We start from the raw sequence: 19,607 nt of genomic DNA on the forward strand, positions 1-19,607 counted from the left end.
TGACAAGTACAGCTATCCTTGCGGTAAGCACACACATGCAGAATGAGCACGTCAAAGAATAAAGTTGAGTACCTTGCCCTGCGCTGAAGATATTATCTAAATTAGCAAGAGCTGCGTATTTGTCAGCTGACTGGAGATTTGGCTTATTCACTGCAGCTTTACTGGCTGCAGTTGCTGTTGCGTTGCTCTGAGAAGCGCTGAAGACTCCAAAATCAGCACTGGAGGATTTGGGGAAGTTATCAAAGTGAGCAAAGTTAGCATTTGCTGATCCAGCGCTTCCACCTGTAACAGATTAAGTTAAACACGATTAACACTCCAAAGCTCTCCAGCCATAACTGATGGCACAATAACCCCACCTCTTTGTGGTTACATGAGGCAACATGTTCCCCCGCCCCATCCCACACGTTTAAGACCCTTTCCCATTTCCTTCAAAGTTACATTGAGTCATCAGGAGGAAAAAAAAAAAAAAAAAAAAAAAATTAAAAATATTTTTCAGCCTGCAGAACAGGGATGAAAAACCCCAAACTTAACAGCTTAAATTGCAGTCACAATTTGATCTTCAAAAACCATATGCTATTTATTAGCTGTTAAAGTAATTTCAACAATAATATTTTTCTAGAAAAATAAGTATTTGTCTGAATCCTCAATATTCAAAATACAGAACCTTTGTTTTCCTGTCACCTGTGTCTAATGACCAGCTACTACTTGCATTTATTTAATGGTCCAATGTTTAACCATTTCAGATGTCAGTCATCATTCTAAGCAAAAAGTAGTGCCTAGAAGTCCCAAAGTAGTACGATTTCATGCCAAGGTTTAGAGAAACAGTTTGGCTCTCTGTTCTCAAAGTTTTAGACTACATCCAATCAGGAAAGAGGTGAGAGGGAAGACACAACACAGCTCTTTTTATACCACGTCTCTGCTGATGTCAGAGATACATAAAATCAATTTTTAAAATCTGACTTAGGTCCACACAACTCAACTTCTCTTAAAATACGAAACCATGAGCTTCCGTCTCTTCGGTGTCCAGACAATTTAATCTATGCAGGTCACATACTTAAATGTGAATGAGATGTCCCATTGTATAACAGTTGGTGGAGGATTCCACTCATACCACAGAACACACAACTTTCTGACAGTACGATCAATAAATTAACACATATGCAACAGCAGGGACAAAAATGCTACACTACAATGGCATAAAATGAAGCAAGCTGAGTTTTCCACTGTGTGGAACTTACTGTGTACAGCCTGGAGAGGAAAAGCTGAAGTAAATTCACCAAAACTGCAGCTAGATGAAAGCGTTCTGAACGCTGGACAGCCAGAAATTGTGTGTGGGTTAAAGTTAACATAAGAAGGGAAAAAGAAAATTTGAAAAAAAGTTTAAAACGACACCACACTCAAAAGAAAAAAAAAAAAAAAAAGAAAAGAAAGTCAGTCAGCCAAAGATCTAGACAAACAGCAAGAGTAAGCTCAAGCAGAAGTTCTAAAGCATGATCAAATCAAAGGAAAGCAAAATAAATCTTAGCAATAGGCTCTACACATGAAGTCACACAGAGTGACGTGTGTGTGTATGCGACAGACACACACCTTTTTTGGTTCTGTGATGTGCTTTTGGGTCTACTGAAACACTTCGCTTCCAAGACTGAGAGTCAATTCAGTATTTATCAAGAGCAGTACGGTTACTCTTTTCAAACTTATTTCAGGTGTAGAGCTAACAAACACATAGTGCCATAAATCAGACTTCTGAGTAGCATTAGGAAAAAAAACAAATGAAAATCAACACCAAACAGAAGGAATTCATTTTGAGTTTCCCCAGAGCTTCAGATGGCTTGGTTGCATTAAAGCAGGCAGATGCAAGAAATAAACTCAAGTACCTTCCAACACAAAGGTAAGGATTATTTCAGTTACGTATTAATCAAAAGTGCTAGGAGTTCTACCTGTATTTTGGGGCTGAAAAGAAGACTGACTTGCTGTGGGGAAACCTCCAAAATTACTCGAGCCACTAGACTGTCCAAATGCATCAAAGTTTGCAAAACCTGCATTTGCAGAGTTCTGCGCTGTAAATTGCAAAGGAACAAAACATGTTAATGGATATGGGAAATAAAACACAAAAACAGATGTATTAACCGAATTCATGGTCATGACAGCCTCCGATGGTTACGTCCTACCCTGTAATTTCTTTTTACGTAAAAAATTATACATGATATTCTACAACTGAAAGTAGTCTTTGCACAAGCTTTCACACATCGCCTTCAATGGGCTGTCCAGTCAACGCTACTTCTCTCCTCCTTGCACACGCTACTACTCACAACTGCGTAACCTGATGAAGTGCAGCTCAGCTTAACCCCAGAGCGTTTGCACTGGTGGTTGGTCCGGGAAAACCAGACAAAAAGTACAGAATACCAGACGTACACCCGTAGAACCCAAACCAGGCGTCATTCTAAATGCTGGTTACCAAAACTAGAATTTGTGGACTAACTGAACATTTCCTTGGAAATAAAGATTAGGATATATTCCTGTAACATAGTGACAATTTGTATTCTGGGTATACAAAGTGCTTCTTCCTTGGGTGAATTTAGTTTGGCACCACTTCGACAATTCTGGCTAGGCTTACACATTCATTTCACTAGAAAATTCAGTTTTTACAAAACTAAATTACAGTACAGAAATATGGAAAATCAATACCAATGTCAAGAAGATAGCATTCATAGAGTGTATCCACAAAATAAAATCCAAGGAAATTTCAAATAGAATTTCAGTTTTCGCCTTCCTTTCGTGCCATGCTACAGGAGAAAATAAAAGTTAACACCCATCTAATTTCAGGCAGCTGGACATTTAAACATCTATAGATTCTATAGGAATTGCGTGCCTAATTGATAAGCTCCACAGAAACTTTTAAACACTCTTATAAGCAAGGAGTAAGAGAAAAAAAAAAAATGTTTTTACTCAACTGCAAACCAAACCCCTATATGCAGTTAACTTGAGTTACTATCTAAAGAAGGCCCACAAAACACCTTCTAGAGTAAGAGATGGCAACACACTGTATTTTTGGGCCAGTACTTGTTTATTCTGGAGGGATTTTGTAGACTGAGTATATACAAAACCAATAAATTAAGGTGATTGTTTAAGTAGTTACTTAATAGCCAGATAATGCCACTGCCCAAAGCGGAGCCCCTCAGCGATCCTGGTGGCACCCCTGTGGTAACACATTTAAGAAAGGGGAGAAGAAAAAAAAAAAAAAAAAACACCACACCCAGAAAAAACCCAAACCACTGAGCAGCAGCTGTGAGAGAGAGGAGTGAGAAAAATGCAGGAGAAACAACTCCGCAAGGTCAGTGAAAAGAAAGGAGGGCATGCTCTAGGCACTGGAGCAGAGGTTCCTCTGCAGCCCATAGTGAAAGTGTTTTGTTTTTATTTTTCACTGACAATAAATGAAGTTAATTTTCCCCACTGGCAAGTGATCTCCCTGTCCTTATCTTGACTCACAAGCTTTTGCATCATATTTTCTCCCCCCATCCTGCTGAAGAGGGGGAGCGAGAGCAGCTCGGTGGGCACCTGGCAGCCAGGCAAGGTCAACCCACCACAGCACGAAAGTCAATGAGGAGGGGGGTAAGATCAATGAGAAAGCAGCAAGGTCTGTCCTAAAATTTTCACCTTTAAAGTGTGCAAGGAGAAAAAGCTGACACAAACATAGGAAAAATAGTTTCTGTTATTATACCATCTGTACTGGTTCAAAGAGCATGCTACAGACTTCAACTGCAAACTCCACAGTTTGGGGATTTTTGTTGCTTTTAGATCACTAGCTTTTTAAGAGGAGTAGATTAAGAATTTATTTGCGCCTTGCTTTAAAATGAAAGCGATGCTTTCACCCTGATGCATCAACTGGATGTGGGCTACTCTGATGTTTAGTTGCTCAAACAGGATTGAGTACATAAATGCCACTCCTAGAATCGTGACAAGATTTTTCATTTTAACCACTCACACAAACAGAATACTGTGTCAACAATCTGAAACGAAATCTCTTTTGGGTCTAGATTAAGAACTGGAAATATCATATTACAGGCCACTTTTAACAATATTATTGCATCAGCTGACACAGAGTATGGTTTGCAAGTGGGCCCATGTTAGAACAGTAGAGCTGTAAAGACTCTTCTGCAGAGAATTCAGATGTTAATCTTGCTTTATTTTATGCGGTAAAGTTTAAACCTACGTAAAAGTGGCACAAAGGTAAAAAACAGGTAAGACTTGTACTTTCCTGCAGCTGAACAATATGTAGATCGTGTTTTTAAGGGTAGGCCGGCAATTCCAAAATTCAGTTCTCTACGCAGAAATCCAAGAACAACCCTAAGTTAAGGGACTGCGGTGGATTGCAGATCGGCATGGATTTGCAGCTGCTGCTGTGAGTGCAATACGCGAAGCAGTACACAAGCTAGCTGGCTAAAGCTGGCTCAGGTACGGCAGCACCCCTACGATCTGCGCACGGTTTCTTCTGGGAGGTTTGCACTACCTGGTGTGCCATGAAACACCGCAAAACAAAATCCTTAAAAGAAAGTTCACGTATATTCAATCACAAAATTAAAAGTAATTCTCTAGAAGACAATAATTGTGTTGTACTATTCCATTCCTCCTGGGTAAAGCCTCTTCTCTCTTGCTACCCGTGATAGGGCTGTGCTGTCACTACACTCTTTAAAAACCTTTTGTGCAGGTCTTCTGTTCCATTAGTTTATAGAAAGTCGACATGGCCAATTTTTTTTTTTTTTTTTTTGTTGCTATTACCGGTCTGTAAAGTACAGACAGAGAACAGTTATCACCATCATCTTCCAAATCTCATCATTTTGCAGAAGTTATGAACTTAAAATTAAATACAGACAGTAAATGTAAGGACAGCATGTTTCCCCTTCAACATACACCACCACCCTGAGCCACCTTAGCACATTAGAAAACTCCAAAAAAGGAGCATATCAAAAAGTTGCACTTCCTGCATAATTTTCAAGCTTTACATCTAGACTTCACAGATCGCAGCACATGTTTTTTAATATTTTTCTATCAGCTGCTGCACTCAGTTGCCCTTAACTGCAGAAGCAGTAACTTATACTGGAAGACCTTAAACTTGCCGGTGCTCTTCAGGGATTTCTTTAGTTAACCATAGTGTACGTGAAGGGAAAAAGAAAAATCCATTCCCTGTAGGCATAGCTAAAACCAAGCCCTAAAACAAGAACACCAGACCACAAACTCAGCGAAAGGAGTGCTGGACTAGAAAGCAGTGCAAGTTCTTCCGTCCTTTGCTGTAGCATGTGATTACTACCAGGAATTACATGTTTACACAGCTCCTTAAATGAACATTTAAAATTCATTTTTGCCAAAGCTGGCGGACCAATTTACCCTCCTTGTGTTCCAAAGGGAAAAGCCTGCAACATTTCATTACTAGTTTCAGTTAACATTGAAACTGGGTTCTAAATCTTATGGAATGACCACAATGGTTAATTATTGAAGCAGAAAACTAGTCAGTACAGCTGAGTATTCCCCTCCATTTTTATTTTCAGCACTTATTTCAACCAGAAATTAACAGACTCTTTCATAAAATTACATTTATTCTTGAGTGTTCATATAGCTTTTTATCCTTTTAAAAACAACCCAGCAGAGATGCAGTGGAATTTTACCGAGATTTGGAACGTAGTATTGAAATATTGCTTTAATGGAATTTTCATCTCCTGAAACCCACAAAGAGGAGTTAAGTGTATATAAACACAGAATCATTCAGCAACAAGTTTAAAACAAGTAAGAATGAGGTATCTGCAGCCTCTTCAGTAGCAGTGTACAGCACTGGGCAGTCAGCACAAGTTCGCCCAGTTAAACACAGCCCCAAAAAGATGATTAACATGAAATCTTATGTTAAGGATTTCATAAAATACACAGCAACTGCAGTTTTATTCTACTATTACTGAATTCAGCCAATTATTTCACTACTTTTTTTTTTTTAAGTTAACTTTGAGAAAGCCTTGATACTTTGCTTGGTTCCTCAAGCGCACCTTACATCCCCTCCATCATGCTTCCTCTGAGCGATTAACAATTTCAGGACTGATTTGCAAGTAGTATCTCATTCTTACTGGCTACGCAGCATCACAGTTTGTCTCAGAAAAAGTAGATGAAAAGCCCATTCAGACAAGGCAGGCAAAGGTACTTTCCCACAATTTCAATGCAAGTTAGCAACAACATACTTCAGTGACCACAGAACCAACTTTTTCTTAAGGGTAGACTTCTATGGCTCAAGATCTTTGGCTGAAAATAAGCCCTGAGGGCTCAATGTATTTTGCTGAAGTAATTCTTTAAGAATTCAAGGCCTACCCCCATCCTCAGTCAAGAAATACACTCAAAGCTTGTTTATTCTTCCTGAAACTCCAGAATGCTACCCACATGGGTCGTATTCGGTTTTCAAATAGACACACACAAAAGGGGAGGTCATTCCTTAAACTGAGGAAGCCTTTGTTCATCTCTAACAAATTGACAGTTACTGTCAATGCATTTCACCTCCCTTCAAGACTCTGTATCTGCTTTCTTTCCACGAATGCTCTTCCTAATAATTTTCAGAAAGAAAACTGAAGGTCTAATAGCAGCTTCTCCCTACGTTCTGTTACTCATCCTCTCACTCTCCAAGAATTTGAAAAGTTCTAGTAGGAGGCAGAAGCAGTCTAATCATGCATATACTAGAAAATACCTATAGCAGCTCCCACTTCAAAAAGTGGGAATACCAGCCTTTGTATCTTTATAAAGAAAGGCTGAAGACAAGGGAAATCTTGAGCAATAAAACATTCTCTAGGCACAGAAATTACACATACCTCATGAAGAAGTTTAGACTAAAGCCATTAAAAATTAAAACTCTATTTTTCGTATTTAAGAGGGACACACTGCTCAGAACACTTACCTGTATGACTGTTGAAGTGTGCAAAATTAGCAAAGTTTGCTGTAGCAGTTGACTGAGGAGGAGCAGCAGCAAAGATATCGGAGCCAAGGTCACTGAGGAGGTCAAATTGTTTCTTTTCTTGTTGCTGCTGTCCTTGAGATCGAACTACAACAGGAGACTGCAAACAACATTTCTATTAGCTAATAAAAGGTGATATTTTACCAAACTGGCTTTTGCAAAATACTAGGACAGACTATGCCTATTTCTTTAACAAGCCTGAAGTTTAAGATGGTGTATAGAGCACAGACCTTCCTCGTACAGTGTGAGGAAGACAATCTGTTTATGGTGGCTTTTAAAGGAAGTCTGCAGATTTCCATGGATTAACAGGGACTAGAATAATAAAGTAGCAGCATATAAGCAACTTCAAAATTATGTATTTAAAACGGCAAAGACTGTACAAACACAATTACGAGTTGGAAAACAGCTGTTCACTGCATTCTGAAAAAATCTTCAAAACTCAGTATAGAAAGAAAAACTGAATTTTATAGAAGCCTGCAAGCTGTAAGTTTCTACTGTTTGAGTCTTAAGAGGTCCAATTCAAGAGCTACCTGTATCCTAAAGGCAAAAGAGTTTTTCAAAACCTGTCTTCCCTCCAGACTCCAAGCACACAGTGTTGTGTGGCTTTACAGAACAGCATGCAGGCCCTCCCTGAAAGCCACTTGGTAAGACAGTTACAGGATGCACAGGAAGTAATGATGAACCCTGGCCCAGGCTGCCCAGAGAGCTGGTGGATGCCCCATCCCTGGAAACATTCCAGGCCAGGTTGGCCGGGGCTCTGAGCAACCTGATCTGGTTGGAGATGTCCTTGCTCCCTGCAGGGGGGTTGGACTGGATGGGCTTTGAAAGTCCCTTCCCACCCAAACCATCCTGTGATTCTATGAACATACACGCTTTGCATCCACATGTTCCCTACTACTGTCACAGTAAACTGCATGAGCCATTTTCTTGTTTTCAAATAAAAACCAAACATGAAAATATATCACATTAGGTTCAAACTGTAGAGATATTGATCCAAAAGAAATGTGTCAATCACAATGGAAAATTCTGCTTACTGAAAATAACCATTTAAAAGAAAAAAAAAAAATCAACTTGGTTAATAAAAACAAGCTTAATTTAGAACCTGATCTGCAAACATCTGTATACTTCAACAAAATACATAAACTTGTCTTTAGTGATCGTATTAGGTAACAGTTGCTATCACAAGAATTCTTCTGCCACTATAGAAGTTCTGTGGCCTTCAGCTCTGCCATGACTCACCTGGCTAGGTGTGCCCTTGTTTAAGTGCAGTGCAGGTGCAGCTTCTCCCAGGAGAGATTTGAGTGGCTTCACCTCAGGTGTGCTGCTTGTACTACTAGCAGAAGACCCCGATATGGACGCATGGACTGATGCCACCACCTTTGCTTGCTCTGGAGGAACATACCTACATTCAAAAACAGCAATGGTTTTTACAAGTTTAAGACGAAAAACTCTGCTCAACATTCAGAAGGCTCACTGTGAGAACTGGTAGATGTCAGCTTTGCTATTTTGACCCTGCAACAAGTTCTATCGGTAGTTTGCAAATACCTGTTATTTAAATATGCCAGATTTTTTTTTTTAAATGGACTAGAATTCCAAGTCATCAGTATTTTATAGCACTTATTTAATACAAGCCACACGTCTTCCACCTCCTAATAAAAGCCTGCGAACCCCTCACTTTACACTGGTGTTGACATCCCCTTAAGCCATTTCTGTTCCATCAATACGAACTGCACACTGAGAAACTTCTTTAAATGGTTTATCTTCTCCGCTTCCGGTAGCAGCTCTTTATGAAGTCCAGAAATCACTTCACTTTACAGAGCTGTGTGAGCTAGTCCAAAGAAGAAGAGCACACTCAAGAACAGGAGGATAACAGTCCATCTTCACTTCTTGTCACAGAATGTTTATAATTGTACAGCTATCTTACCATCTTTTCTTCTCATATTTTTCCTGTAGAAATTCCTTTACTTTCTGTGGATCCCTGAAGTCTGGAATTGCTGATGATCTATCATCAAATAGGCCTAGCCAAATCTGTTTGCACACCTTATAAAAAAAATTAATGAGAAAAAATATGTTAATTCAAAACCTATTTAAGTTTACAACTGTTAATACATCCAACCATTAAAAAGAGTGTGGCTGCACATTTTTTGTTCCAGACTGAGCTGCTTTAATAACTGACGAGTGCACCATGTACTGGTCTAAATACTTACAGTTGAAAGACCATCTGTCACAGCAGGACAAGCAAATCCTAGCATCCAATTTCACCATCAAATACTGCTTTTACAAAATACTTGTAAGTATGTACTCATGAAGGGCCAAAGCACCCCATTTCTACTTGTGATCTTTAAGACTCTTCTCCTTCACCTAATTCTGCACATTCCCTTACCTGTACTTCAGGGTTTAAACTGTTTCAACAGATTCCATGTGCCATAAGCCCCAGATTGTGGCTTGTAAAGGATCTGAGGTTTAGTGTTTATGCTTATAATTACTACTTGAATACAGGAACTTTTTTTTTTTAAACAGCCCTTCTTACCATGACGCAGTTTCTATGGTATCATATACATTTAATTTGAGTGAGGGTATAGGAGAAGGGGGAAAAGTACTCTTGCTCTGCTTTAATTTTCTAATTGTGGTTGTGAGTGACCAAAAGTTGAAGCAACTGCAAAATTCTCAGCATATTCAGCTTCAATTCCTGACCAAAGCAAGAGGAAAGGCGACTGTTCTCAAAACTAAACAAGACACAGCAGTTGTCACACTGAAAATGTTTTCTTTAAGCACTTCAGACTACTCTGCAAGTAACCTGAATATGCACCCAAATATACCAAGCATTAGCTATCCTCTAAAACCAGACTCTGCTGTTTTAGAACAGGTTTCTTCCAGAGAAGTGGAGTCAAAAAAAAGCTTTGTTTTTATGATGCACACCCTTTCTTCCCACACCCTTTCTGAAATAGTCCTGACCATCCCCTCTTACGTGCCTCCTACAAATGTTGCCCAGCAATAGTGTCAGGTTTTCAGCACTGTCCCCCACGACCTCCAGAGCAAGCACATGCTCTAACAAGCAAGAGCCACATCAACTAGTTGCCCTGAAAGTTGGCAAATCAAGGTAGAAGCTGTGATACTTCCACTACGTCATCTTCCCTGGAGAGGCACCAACTTATTGGGAAGCATTTCTTCTTCTTCTTCACCTGGCAAGCTAACTTCACCAAAGTTGCAGTAACTTAGCATCTTTGGGAGCACTAGTTATCAAATGTGATAAGTCTTTTAGTCATTTCAAAGATTGCTCAGCATGAGAGAGATGAGACAGCGAAAGGCTATATTTCATACTTGATGTCTGTCTCAGTTTTATATAGCCTGCTGGCATGTCCAACACTCCGCAGTCCTTGCTGTCACCTACCAGATAGATACAAACAACAACGGGAAACAGATCTAATGATCAAAGGATAGCTCTAATTCAGTTATTTAAATACTCATCTAAAAATAAAATCAGTAGTTCCTACTTCAGATAAACTCAGCTATTCAGCATTCACTCAGCAACTGCACTCCACGAAAGGGTTAATTTCAATGACTGATTTGAGTTTGCAAATTTAAACAGACATTTTTTTGCAGTATTTAAGGTATTTAATACTTATTCATACAGAGTTAGAAGATATAAACCTAAGTCGAAAAAGTCACAAGTCTTTTCTAAAGTAATAACCAGCAGCAGGAAGCACTATTTTAATAGTAGCAATCTTTCACATAAACACTACTTTTTGCTGACAACAGTTATGAAGTCAGAACATTTATGGGCATAGCTTTAATTTCTGCAGTGGACAGTCTGATGTGGGCCAGCAGTAGTATTTCTATTCTTAGATCTGGAAGCATAACTGCACCAACTAGTAGTCATATGATTGCTAGGAGGAAGACGAGTCCTGTTTATGGCTTGTTACGGAATACGCAGCAGCAGGAGTTGGTGGTGTCCGTATCCACACAGCTCTGTTCCACTCCACCCCCATCCCAACTTCAGTATTGGAAACACTGAAGAAAAGGAAAATGCGTGCCTAATTGCAGGCGAGCAGAAAGACAAGTGTTAGAACAGCCCCTAGATGATACTGCACCTAGCAGAATGACACTCAGGCTGTACCACAATGACCAGTTTGCATCCAGCCTAAAATGTGCTAGTGACTGTAAGAGGAGGTCCTCTTCCCCACCCACATTGGGCCATTCAATTATTCCCCCTTCTCCCACCACCCAAATCAAGTCAGCTCAAACTCAGCACAATTACCAGGCCAGCAGTACCACTGAAACCTGTGCTGAAATCAGCTCACAGCAAGTCAATCCACAATCCAGTTTTTCCACCTTTCTCCCTTCCAGTTTTCTGCTTCACCTTCACCCTGAAGTCCCTAAGCATTCGGGGCGGGGGGGGGGAGACAACAAAACTCACGAAGAGCATCCCCAAAACCACCCCTCCCACCTCCCCCCAAAAAAATCCAAACCAAAAACCCCCCACACCAACTCCATGTCAAATAGTCTCAAGCCTTCCTGACCACTACAAGCAATTTCCAGGAGAAATGGGAAAACAAGGACCCGTGGGACTTTAGCTCCTGTACCAGCTATGCAGGCAGACAGCAGTGCATGAATACGCAGACAGGTACAAAGGAGGAGGACTGTGCTGTCCGACCACACTGTTGGTTTAAAATTATACAAGCTTGTTAAAAGGTGTCACTTTTTGCAAACCTTCAGAAAGCAGACTTCCAAGCGTAACCTCAAGCAATGGATTTCTACGTGCTTAACACAAAACCGGTAACAAGTGACATACGCCTTAAGTCATTGTAAAAACTTAATTAAAACCTGCCAGGCACTCCTTACTGGTTCTCTGCTTCTGCCAGCAGAGAGAACAGTGTTACTAACAGGCAGCACACAACCACCAAGCAAAAGAACCTAGACTTGGTCAGCCAGGCTTCAGCAAGGAGTTCCCATTTTAACAGTTTGACAGCAGGAGCTATACAAACCCAGGTTAAAACATTGGCTTTACCACAGAGATGAAAATTAAATTTCATGTACGTTTCTTTACCTAAAGAGTTCTCTAATAAAATACAATTTCTTCAAGTCTTAAATACAGACAAGTCCTTTAGAAATACAAATTTTAAAGCCTTGATATCAGACAAGAAACTATTAAAAGGCAGAGTTTTGTCTATTTCTGTACGAAGCACCACACAACGCTTTGAACACAGGCAGGCGTCCCAAGCAGGCATTCAGAACCCAATAAAAGGCCCGTTGTCTTCCCTTGTTTGCTGTGACCTGCGTGCTCTTTCTAGCCAGACTTTTGTTACTATCATCTGACTTCACGGGGAGCCACAATACTGCATTGATTATGCTTTAAGCAGGCCCTAATACACAATTTTCAGCTAGCTACAAAAAAAAGAAAGTGGCAGTGTGCTACGCAATACCATAGGCTGAAATCAAAATTGGAAATTAAAATTTTAAATTATTATTGTCGGAGACAGAACTCGCATTGTCATGCAATTGTTTTTTGAAGTAGTTATCCTTCCAGAGTCTTAAAATAAAAGTCACTAACAGTTCTGAATCTTGCACAAAGAAAAGTTGCTGTGAGAAACGTGCATATTTTTACTGATCAGGCCATCACACTTTTTTTTATTTCAAAGCCATCTAAAAGTTACTCTTATGATGAAGATCAAGGAAATCTATGCTGTGCAACTTGCTGTTGAGTTACGGTGGGGAATGATCACTCAGTACTTACATCTTTGGTAGCCTGATTATTCCCCACTGATCACAGCCTTGATATCCACTAGCTGAAGCTGACAGCACTTGAGATACTAAAAGATTAGTTGTAACCAAAAAAAAAAAATTAGTAGATAGGTAGAAAAATCAGAATGGCACCTTTAGTTGCCAATACTTGGAGATGAGCTGCGGTTCGATGTTCTGTCTGGCCTGGCAGCTGCCTAGGCGGACACCTGAACAAATGAGCACACGCTTACTCACAGCATGTGCTGGCTCTTACCCAGCCTTTAGTTGCAAGACATGGGGGAAGTGGAAAAAAAAGGCAGCAAAGGGCATATAAATCTGCACAAACCCAAGCTTTAAGCAACTAGTTGCTCTACTAAACACAAACTTTTCTTAGTTTTCTAATACAAACTTACTATTTGAGGGAAAAAAAGGAGCAAAAAATCGGAACAACATGATTTGAGAAATTTGAACTTGATATCCCAAAGAGCACGTATTTCAAAACACCTCTCTAACTACTCCATACATAAGTCGGACTTGCAGAGCTGATTCAGAACATGCTACTGCCCAAGTTTCATGACACATCTTAAGCTTCATCTTAACAAAATTACTCATTCCTCTGCTTTTACAGATAACACATGAAGAGCATCCCAACTCACCACAAAGTCACGCAACACCACTTTTAAGGTACCGGGTCTAAAAACTCTATGGCTTTCTGAAATCCTACATCACACCATCCTCTCGGGGATACTCTGGTTTAGCCATTTAAAATCACTATCGTTCTTTTTCCAACAGCAGCACAAATAAGCCTCTGCTCAAAAGCTCTGTTCATTCACCAAAAGCCTTGCTGCACTCCTCCTTTTGATAACCAAAGCTCTATTAAACAAAATGCTCTGCTTAGAGGAGGAGAGCCGGAGCCAAGAGTAAACACTCAAGTTATGTGGAAGCCCCTAGAAACAGTGGAGCATATCCAACAATCCATAATCATTGCCCACTGTCCCTGAAAAGTATAATTAGTCCATGTCCCACTGGTTCACCAATGCAGCAAGGAAGGAAAAAAAAAAAAAAAAAAGACAGCATTGAAGTCAGAATGATTAAGCGAGTGCAGCATTTGAAAGTCTACTTTTGTTGAAGGGTTGACGGAAGCAAGACTTTGAAGTTTGGCCTGCCTCTACGACACTGCCGGAGCTCCAAAGCAACAAGACAAAGCAAAGTTTTATCTTGTCAGGTAAATAATAAGTAGAAAACTAGATGCAGCAGTTAAAGGTTATGAAATTTAAAAGTTCATTAGAATAATTTACAACTGGTCTGGGAAGAACAGCACCTGTTCTCTGCCAACAACCTCCAGTCCTGCAAGGGATGTCATTAGACACCCGGCAACTAGACGCTGCGAAGCTCAGAATTAGATCGGTAAGTACAGCTTGAAGCAAAGCGGGAAACAGAATCACAACCACCTTCAACCTACTCACCCTGACCTAAATAAAAACCCAGGAGGCAGCAAGGCAGAAACTGTGAGGTGCCATAACTTAAATATATCTTTGAAAGGAGAAATTGGGCCAAGTGGATATTGCATGTTATGATAAAAGTCTTCACCTATATTTTGTTGTACCACAGGGTTTCCTGAATCTGCAACTCAGCAGCTGTTCTATTTGAGGGAAAAGCCTTTTCCTAGAATGACTGCATTTACCTGTCTTGTTTTCCATACACTGTTTACGTTTGTAGTCCTATGGTTTGAGTCCTTACCCTTCTTTTTAGTTTTAACACAAAGGAACAAAGAACTCATCCCATTCATTGCACATCTGGTACTCCACAAGACAAAGTTGACCAGAAAGGGTTCTGCTTTAAAAGCCAGCCTCACAGTAACATTTCATGCTTTCAGGAGCTCCAGGCAGGGCTCAGAGGTTGAGAGGAACATAAACATACCTATTTTCCACTGACGCTTAGCTTATGGTTTTGTTTTTAGGTTTGCTGTCCTGTTTGGGATTTTTTATGTATGTGTTTTTACAGAGTTGGGAAGGTAGGGAAGGACAGGCACACTAAAAAACTGCTAGTAAAGAAAAAAAACTCTGCTATATCCATCAAATTTTGCAGAACGCCCAAGAATCTGAGATTTCAGTTATTTCTATCCCAGTGCTACATATTTCAAGTACCAAACACCACTTTACCATGCTATAACTATGGCACTGATACAGATCTCCAGTGTGTGTGGGAAGGCGGATATGGGAGAGACAAAGGCCTGCTGCTTACACAACACATTGAGCCACCACACTTTAGAAACTCCTGTTAGCACAGCCGTGCTAGTTAGGAATGATAAAAATTCAGACAGGCCAGCAAAATTCAGTTTTTGCTCACGAAGCTGCCTTCTCTCGTATGCAGCGAAGGCAGAAAGGCAAGGACAAGCACTTCAACTAGAAGTGCAGCTTCTACCAGCAGAAAAAGCACGCTCCTAGACCTACAGCTGTAGAGCTCTTCTTCTTTAGACCCAGACATACCCTTGCATAGGAAGCTTACACATGTCAGTCTAGTTTAAAAAGCTCTAATGAGATATTACCTTGCAAGAGTCTGGTAAACGCCAAATTAGATTTCTTCTTCTCTCCCTCCCCCCCAATAAAATATCCTGTTATACACCAAATGTAATGCTGACAGTGCAAAGAACTAGAGATTACCACACAACAAAACTATGTTCCAAAACATAACACTCACCACAGGAAGACGGATTTGGAAACAGTTCCCTTATGTAAGCAAGTTATAGCTTTGTTCAGTAATTCAGCACTTCTGATGTCAATATTATTCATTAATCTATGTAGGTTAAAAGAATGTTATACCGCCAGTATACTGATTTCAAAGACAGTTTGAGTCCAGAAGCTACAGCTGCTTTCATAAGCGCAGCGCCCAAGCTAGTAAATCCTGCTAACAAAGACATTGTTCCCTACGCAATCAGCTCATGTATCTCTGTGTCGTATTAGCAGAACCAGGGACGTACTGCAAGGACACCTGGCATGGACAGCTCATGCTGTCAGGGCTCAGCAGCTCCAGCTTAGTACCGCTCTTTCCACTCCAGGCTTTCTAGGCCATGTTCCATAGTAAAGGAGATTCTAGGAAAGCATTTTGGTCAGCCCAGCCAGCTCTGAACCAGTCCCCTGCTGCTACTAGCTCTGCAACGGCAGGTTCTCCTGGAATCTAGAGTGTGGGAAACACAGGAAGAATGGCACAAAAACAAAATTAAGCACTGATAAACTAATCCCAAGCAGCTGAGCCTACCCACATAGCATTCTACCCGTTAGCTCAGGTAAACATGATCTTTGCCCTCGATGAACACAGATTTTCCAAATACAAAACCATCCAAATAATTTTCTTCCACTATATGCATATCAGAATAGGCTATTTGGAAAGGTTATAAAAAGGTTATAAAACACAGATTTTCCAAATACAAAACCATCCAAATAATTTTCTTCCACTATATGCATATCAGAATAGGCTATTTGGAAAGGTTATAAAACATATGGAACTTTTGAAAAGTGCAGTAGAAGAACTATGTAAGTGGATTGCCTCATAATACTATTTTTCAGATTCAGGGGAAAGCTTCTGAATAAATATTCACAGCTGTAACGGCAACATGAGATGAGTACCACCTCCACCTTCTGCAGTGAGCTCACTTTCTACTATCACCGCACTACTGAATCAGAGGCCTAATCAACCTTAGCATTTGATTATGAGTACTCAAACAGAACCATCTCTGTACCACACTCTCCTCTGCATTCCTAACACGAAAATACAGTGTGACGACACCTCATGCTGCTCTTCATGAAGAGAAGGAGGGAGAAAATCCTACAGAACTGCTTTTATCCTTCAAAAGGACTTCAGAAGGCACTCGAGGAGTATCAGCTTGAAGATATCCCCATTATTGCTGCAAACATGAGCAAACCCCAACGTCAGCGCAACCAGAGGCTAAACATGAGTAAGCAACACCAATATAGATGTCTTCTAATACAGTAAAAAGATTTAAATCTGTATTTGAAGTAGTAGAAACTCATCTGAAGAAAAGTTCAGGTTTCCTGTGCCAGAAAGACATTCCTTGGAGGTGTATACACAGGGAAGGAGATGGTGTCTCTCACCTAAGAGAAGCTGCTCTGAAAAACCTCGCTTTGTGGAAGCCTTTCAGCTACTGAATGTTTGGCCCACATGTGCCACAAAGGTGGCAATTTGTGACAACTGCGGAGAAGATACTATTTCAGAGATTAGGGTTGGGTTTGGTGTTTTTTGTGGGTTGCTTTTTTTTTTTTGCCCCCTAAGAAAACTTCAGCATCATACAATACACTGACCTTATAAATACTCTTTGAAGGAGAGTGGAAAACTACTTTCTCTAAGAACAACTCATCGCCTTAATAACTGTCTTATCTCAGTGAAGCTTTCTTGCTACTTTCCTTTCTATTCAGAACAAGTTCCCTATTGTATACCATGATCTACTCATCTGGAAGAAAGCAAGCTTACTACAGAAGCCGTGTTGGAGAAAGACTGGGAGGACAAAGCAGGAATGAAAGTATTTTACAAGCTATAGAAAAATTGAAGTTCAGCATACTAGATTGCAGAAAGTTGAAGGTTTTTTAAAAATATATATAGCTGCAGAACTAGAACAACTGAGTGTTACAACACCTAAACATTCAGTGGCTGTACTTTGTTTCACATGTCCACATTCTAAAGATGTTGGGCAGTTCCACGTCTGAACTGTCATAGTTTATCATGGAAAGTTTCATTTCTTAATACACACACAACAGCCACCTATGCTGAAGAGTAAGCTAAGCAAAGAAGGTTTTTTGTGAAGTCAGATGAACTTCACCTGCCCAATACTTTATCTTATCAGCAAGTGAGTATTCCAAAGTCCAATCCCAACAAAAGAAAGCAAAATATTTATTTAACTACCGCAACATGCCGCAGGACAAAGTGAAAAGATGTTTAACTAAACTTCTGACTGTTTAATACAATATAACTTCTGTTCTCTATTTGAGCACCTGTTAAATCTGCCATGTGCAATTACAAATATCTATTCAGCGTTACCTTAGAATTAAGGCAATGCACTGCTACCCAACAGCCCAAAACTAAAATCAGGGGGACACCTTCGTTTATGAGGTGGCTCATTTCAATCACTGCAATACTTTCATTAGAGGAATAAGTAGTACAAACACAAAGGCCTCTGCTTTACAGTATAGCACTGCAGAGATGTGTGAACTATTTTATGTCAATAACTAATTATGTATCAGCTAAATCATTATGACTGGCAGACTATCAGGTCTATAGCGAGAAGGACAACTACACTAAGCAACTGAGTAGGGACCACTAAAGGTTTCAGATCAGTGAAAAAAATGAAACTGGCAGCATTCTTTAGTCACTGAAGACTCAGTGAAAAACTGAAATTAAAACAGACGTGGGGAAAGGATGGAGGCATACACACACATTTTCCTTTAGACCTGTGAAGCTTAAAGAAAAGCTGGAGTTTGCAATCTAATCTTATGGAAAGAGACTCCAACATACTGTATCTGAACCCAGGAGAGATTATTATTTTCCCTATGCAAAAACCCAGCAATATGCTATAAATATATATACACATACATGTATAGATATTAATATGCAATGTTAAACAGCTTTAACATGCTAGAACAATTTTAAAAAGAACTAGTCAAAGCCATTAAAAGTACTTTATAATGTCTGGAACCAGAGTTTAGACCTTGTTCCAGCTCTGTCTAGAAGAATCATCCACCAACAGTCACTTCAAAAAATAACACCTATTTACTAGGACAGAAAAAGAAACTGCTACTTCTGTTTTCACTCTTCAGCCTGACAGTTACGAATGGGCCAAGTTTAAGAAAGGTAAGTACCAGCATTTTAGCTAATGATGGGATTTATCACTGCAAAGCTTCACAAGAACATATTGACAAGACACTCCGTAGCCTACAATCAATAGTTCTACTAAAACAGAATACAGATCCAATCAAAGTGAAATAGAGCTTTTTCTAACTCAGAACAGAAGAAAGAGCTTCCTCCAAAATCCTCAATGCTATAGTACAGTACTCAAATACAAACTTCATCCTCCAAATTGAAGACAGCAATAGCCACATCCAGGGTTCACATGCTCCATGTGTCCCTTTGGAGCCAGTCCAACATTTACCTCAGATCTAGTTGCCATCTATTAAAAGAAAAAAGGCAGGACACTAGAACTTTATATCTTCAAAGCTGCCCCAAGCCACTCTAAACATACAGACACTTATTAGATAACAATACTTAAAGGAAAAACGTTCTCCCTTTCCTTTCTCTCAAGAACCTCCAGCATTAATATACTTTCATTAAAGATGCTATTGAAAATACTAAAAGACTTTTGACACCTACTCTGAAGAAATACAGCTACAAGCCACAAATGTATTTTTGACACCGTACACTCTTTCAGGAAACACTGCTGCAGTCAGTCTCAAGGTCTGGGCTTGCAGGAAAAAAAAAAAAAAAAAAAAGACAGATGCATCTTGCCATATGCAAAAGAAACTCAATTTAGAAACACTGATCATGTGAATCTAGATTGTCAGGGTTGGGCAATAACACGTAACATGATGATGATATGCCACCTCAGTGAAACGAGCTCTTTTAGAAGCATCACTTCAAAAGACTTCTGTCTACTTTTTGCCAAAAAACCAAATAATCACATTTTCCTCAAGTAGTGTTTTAAAGTTTAACAGTGAAGTGCCAAAGCCACTTGATAATTCTCCAAGTAATACTCACTTCATTTCCATGTTTCTGCAGAAATTCTATTTCCTGTTGCGTGAAAGTAGTCATTGAAATCGACTTCACTCTGTGGGGTGGATTCAAGCCCCGTCTAAAAGAAGAAGCAAGAAGTATTTAGTTAGTATTCAGGAAATCCGACACC

At 39.8% G+C, this 19,607-nt stretch overlaps 1 protein-coding gene across 6 annotated transcripts in view; it reads right to left on the reverse strand.

Annotated features, from left to right (window-relative positions):
- AGFG1 (ArfGAP with FG repeats 1) overlaps positions 1-19,607 on the reverse strand; it is a 36,985-nt gene that overhangs the window by 7,004 nt on the left and 10,374 nt on the right. For 3 of the 6 annotated variants that reach the window (XM_086754242.1, XM_086754241.1, XM_086754240.1), the window contains exons 2-8: positions 19,463-19,556; positions 8,904-9,019; positions 8,219-8,381; positions 6,923-7,079; positions 1,938-2,057; positions 1,239-1,310; positions 73-282 (exon numbers count right to left, since the gene is read on the reverse strand). In XM_086754242.1, coding sequence (XP_086610368.1) covers positions 73-282; positions 1,239-1,310; positions 1,938-2,057; positions 6,923-7,079; positions 8,219-8,381; positions 8,904-9,019; positions 19,463-19,556 — 932 coding nt within the window. The remainder of the gene's footprint in view (positions 1-72; positions 283-1,238; positions 1,311-1,937; positions 2,058-6,922; positions 7,080-8,218; positions 8,382-8,903; positions 9,020-19,462; positions 19,557-19,607) is intronic. The other 3 variants (XM_086754244.1, XM_086754243.1, XM_086754245.1) reach the window with 2 other exon arrangements.

This window comes from Chlamydotis macqueenii, chromosome 9, assembly GCF_036417535.1.
Source record: "Chlamydotis macqueenii isolate bChlMac1 chromosome 9, bChlMac1.mat, whole genome shotgun sequence".
Lineage (NCBI taxonomy): Eukaryota > Metazoa > Chordata > Aves > Otidiformes > Otididae > Chlamydotis > Chlamydotis macqueenii.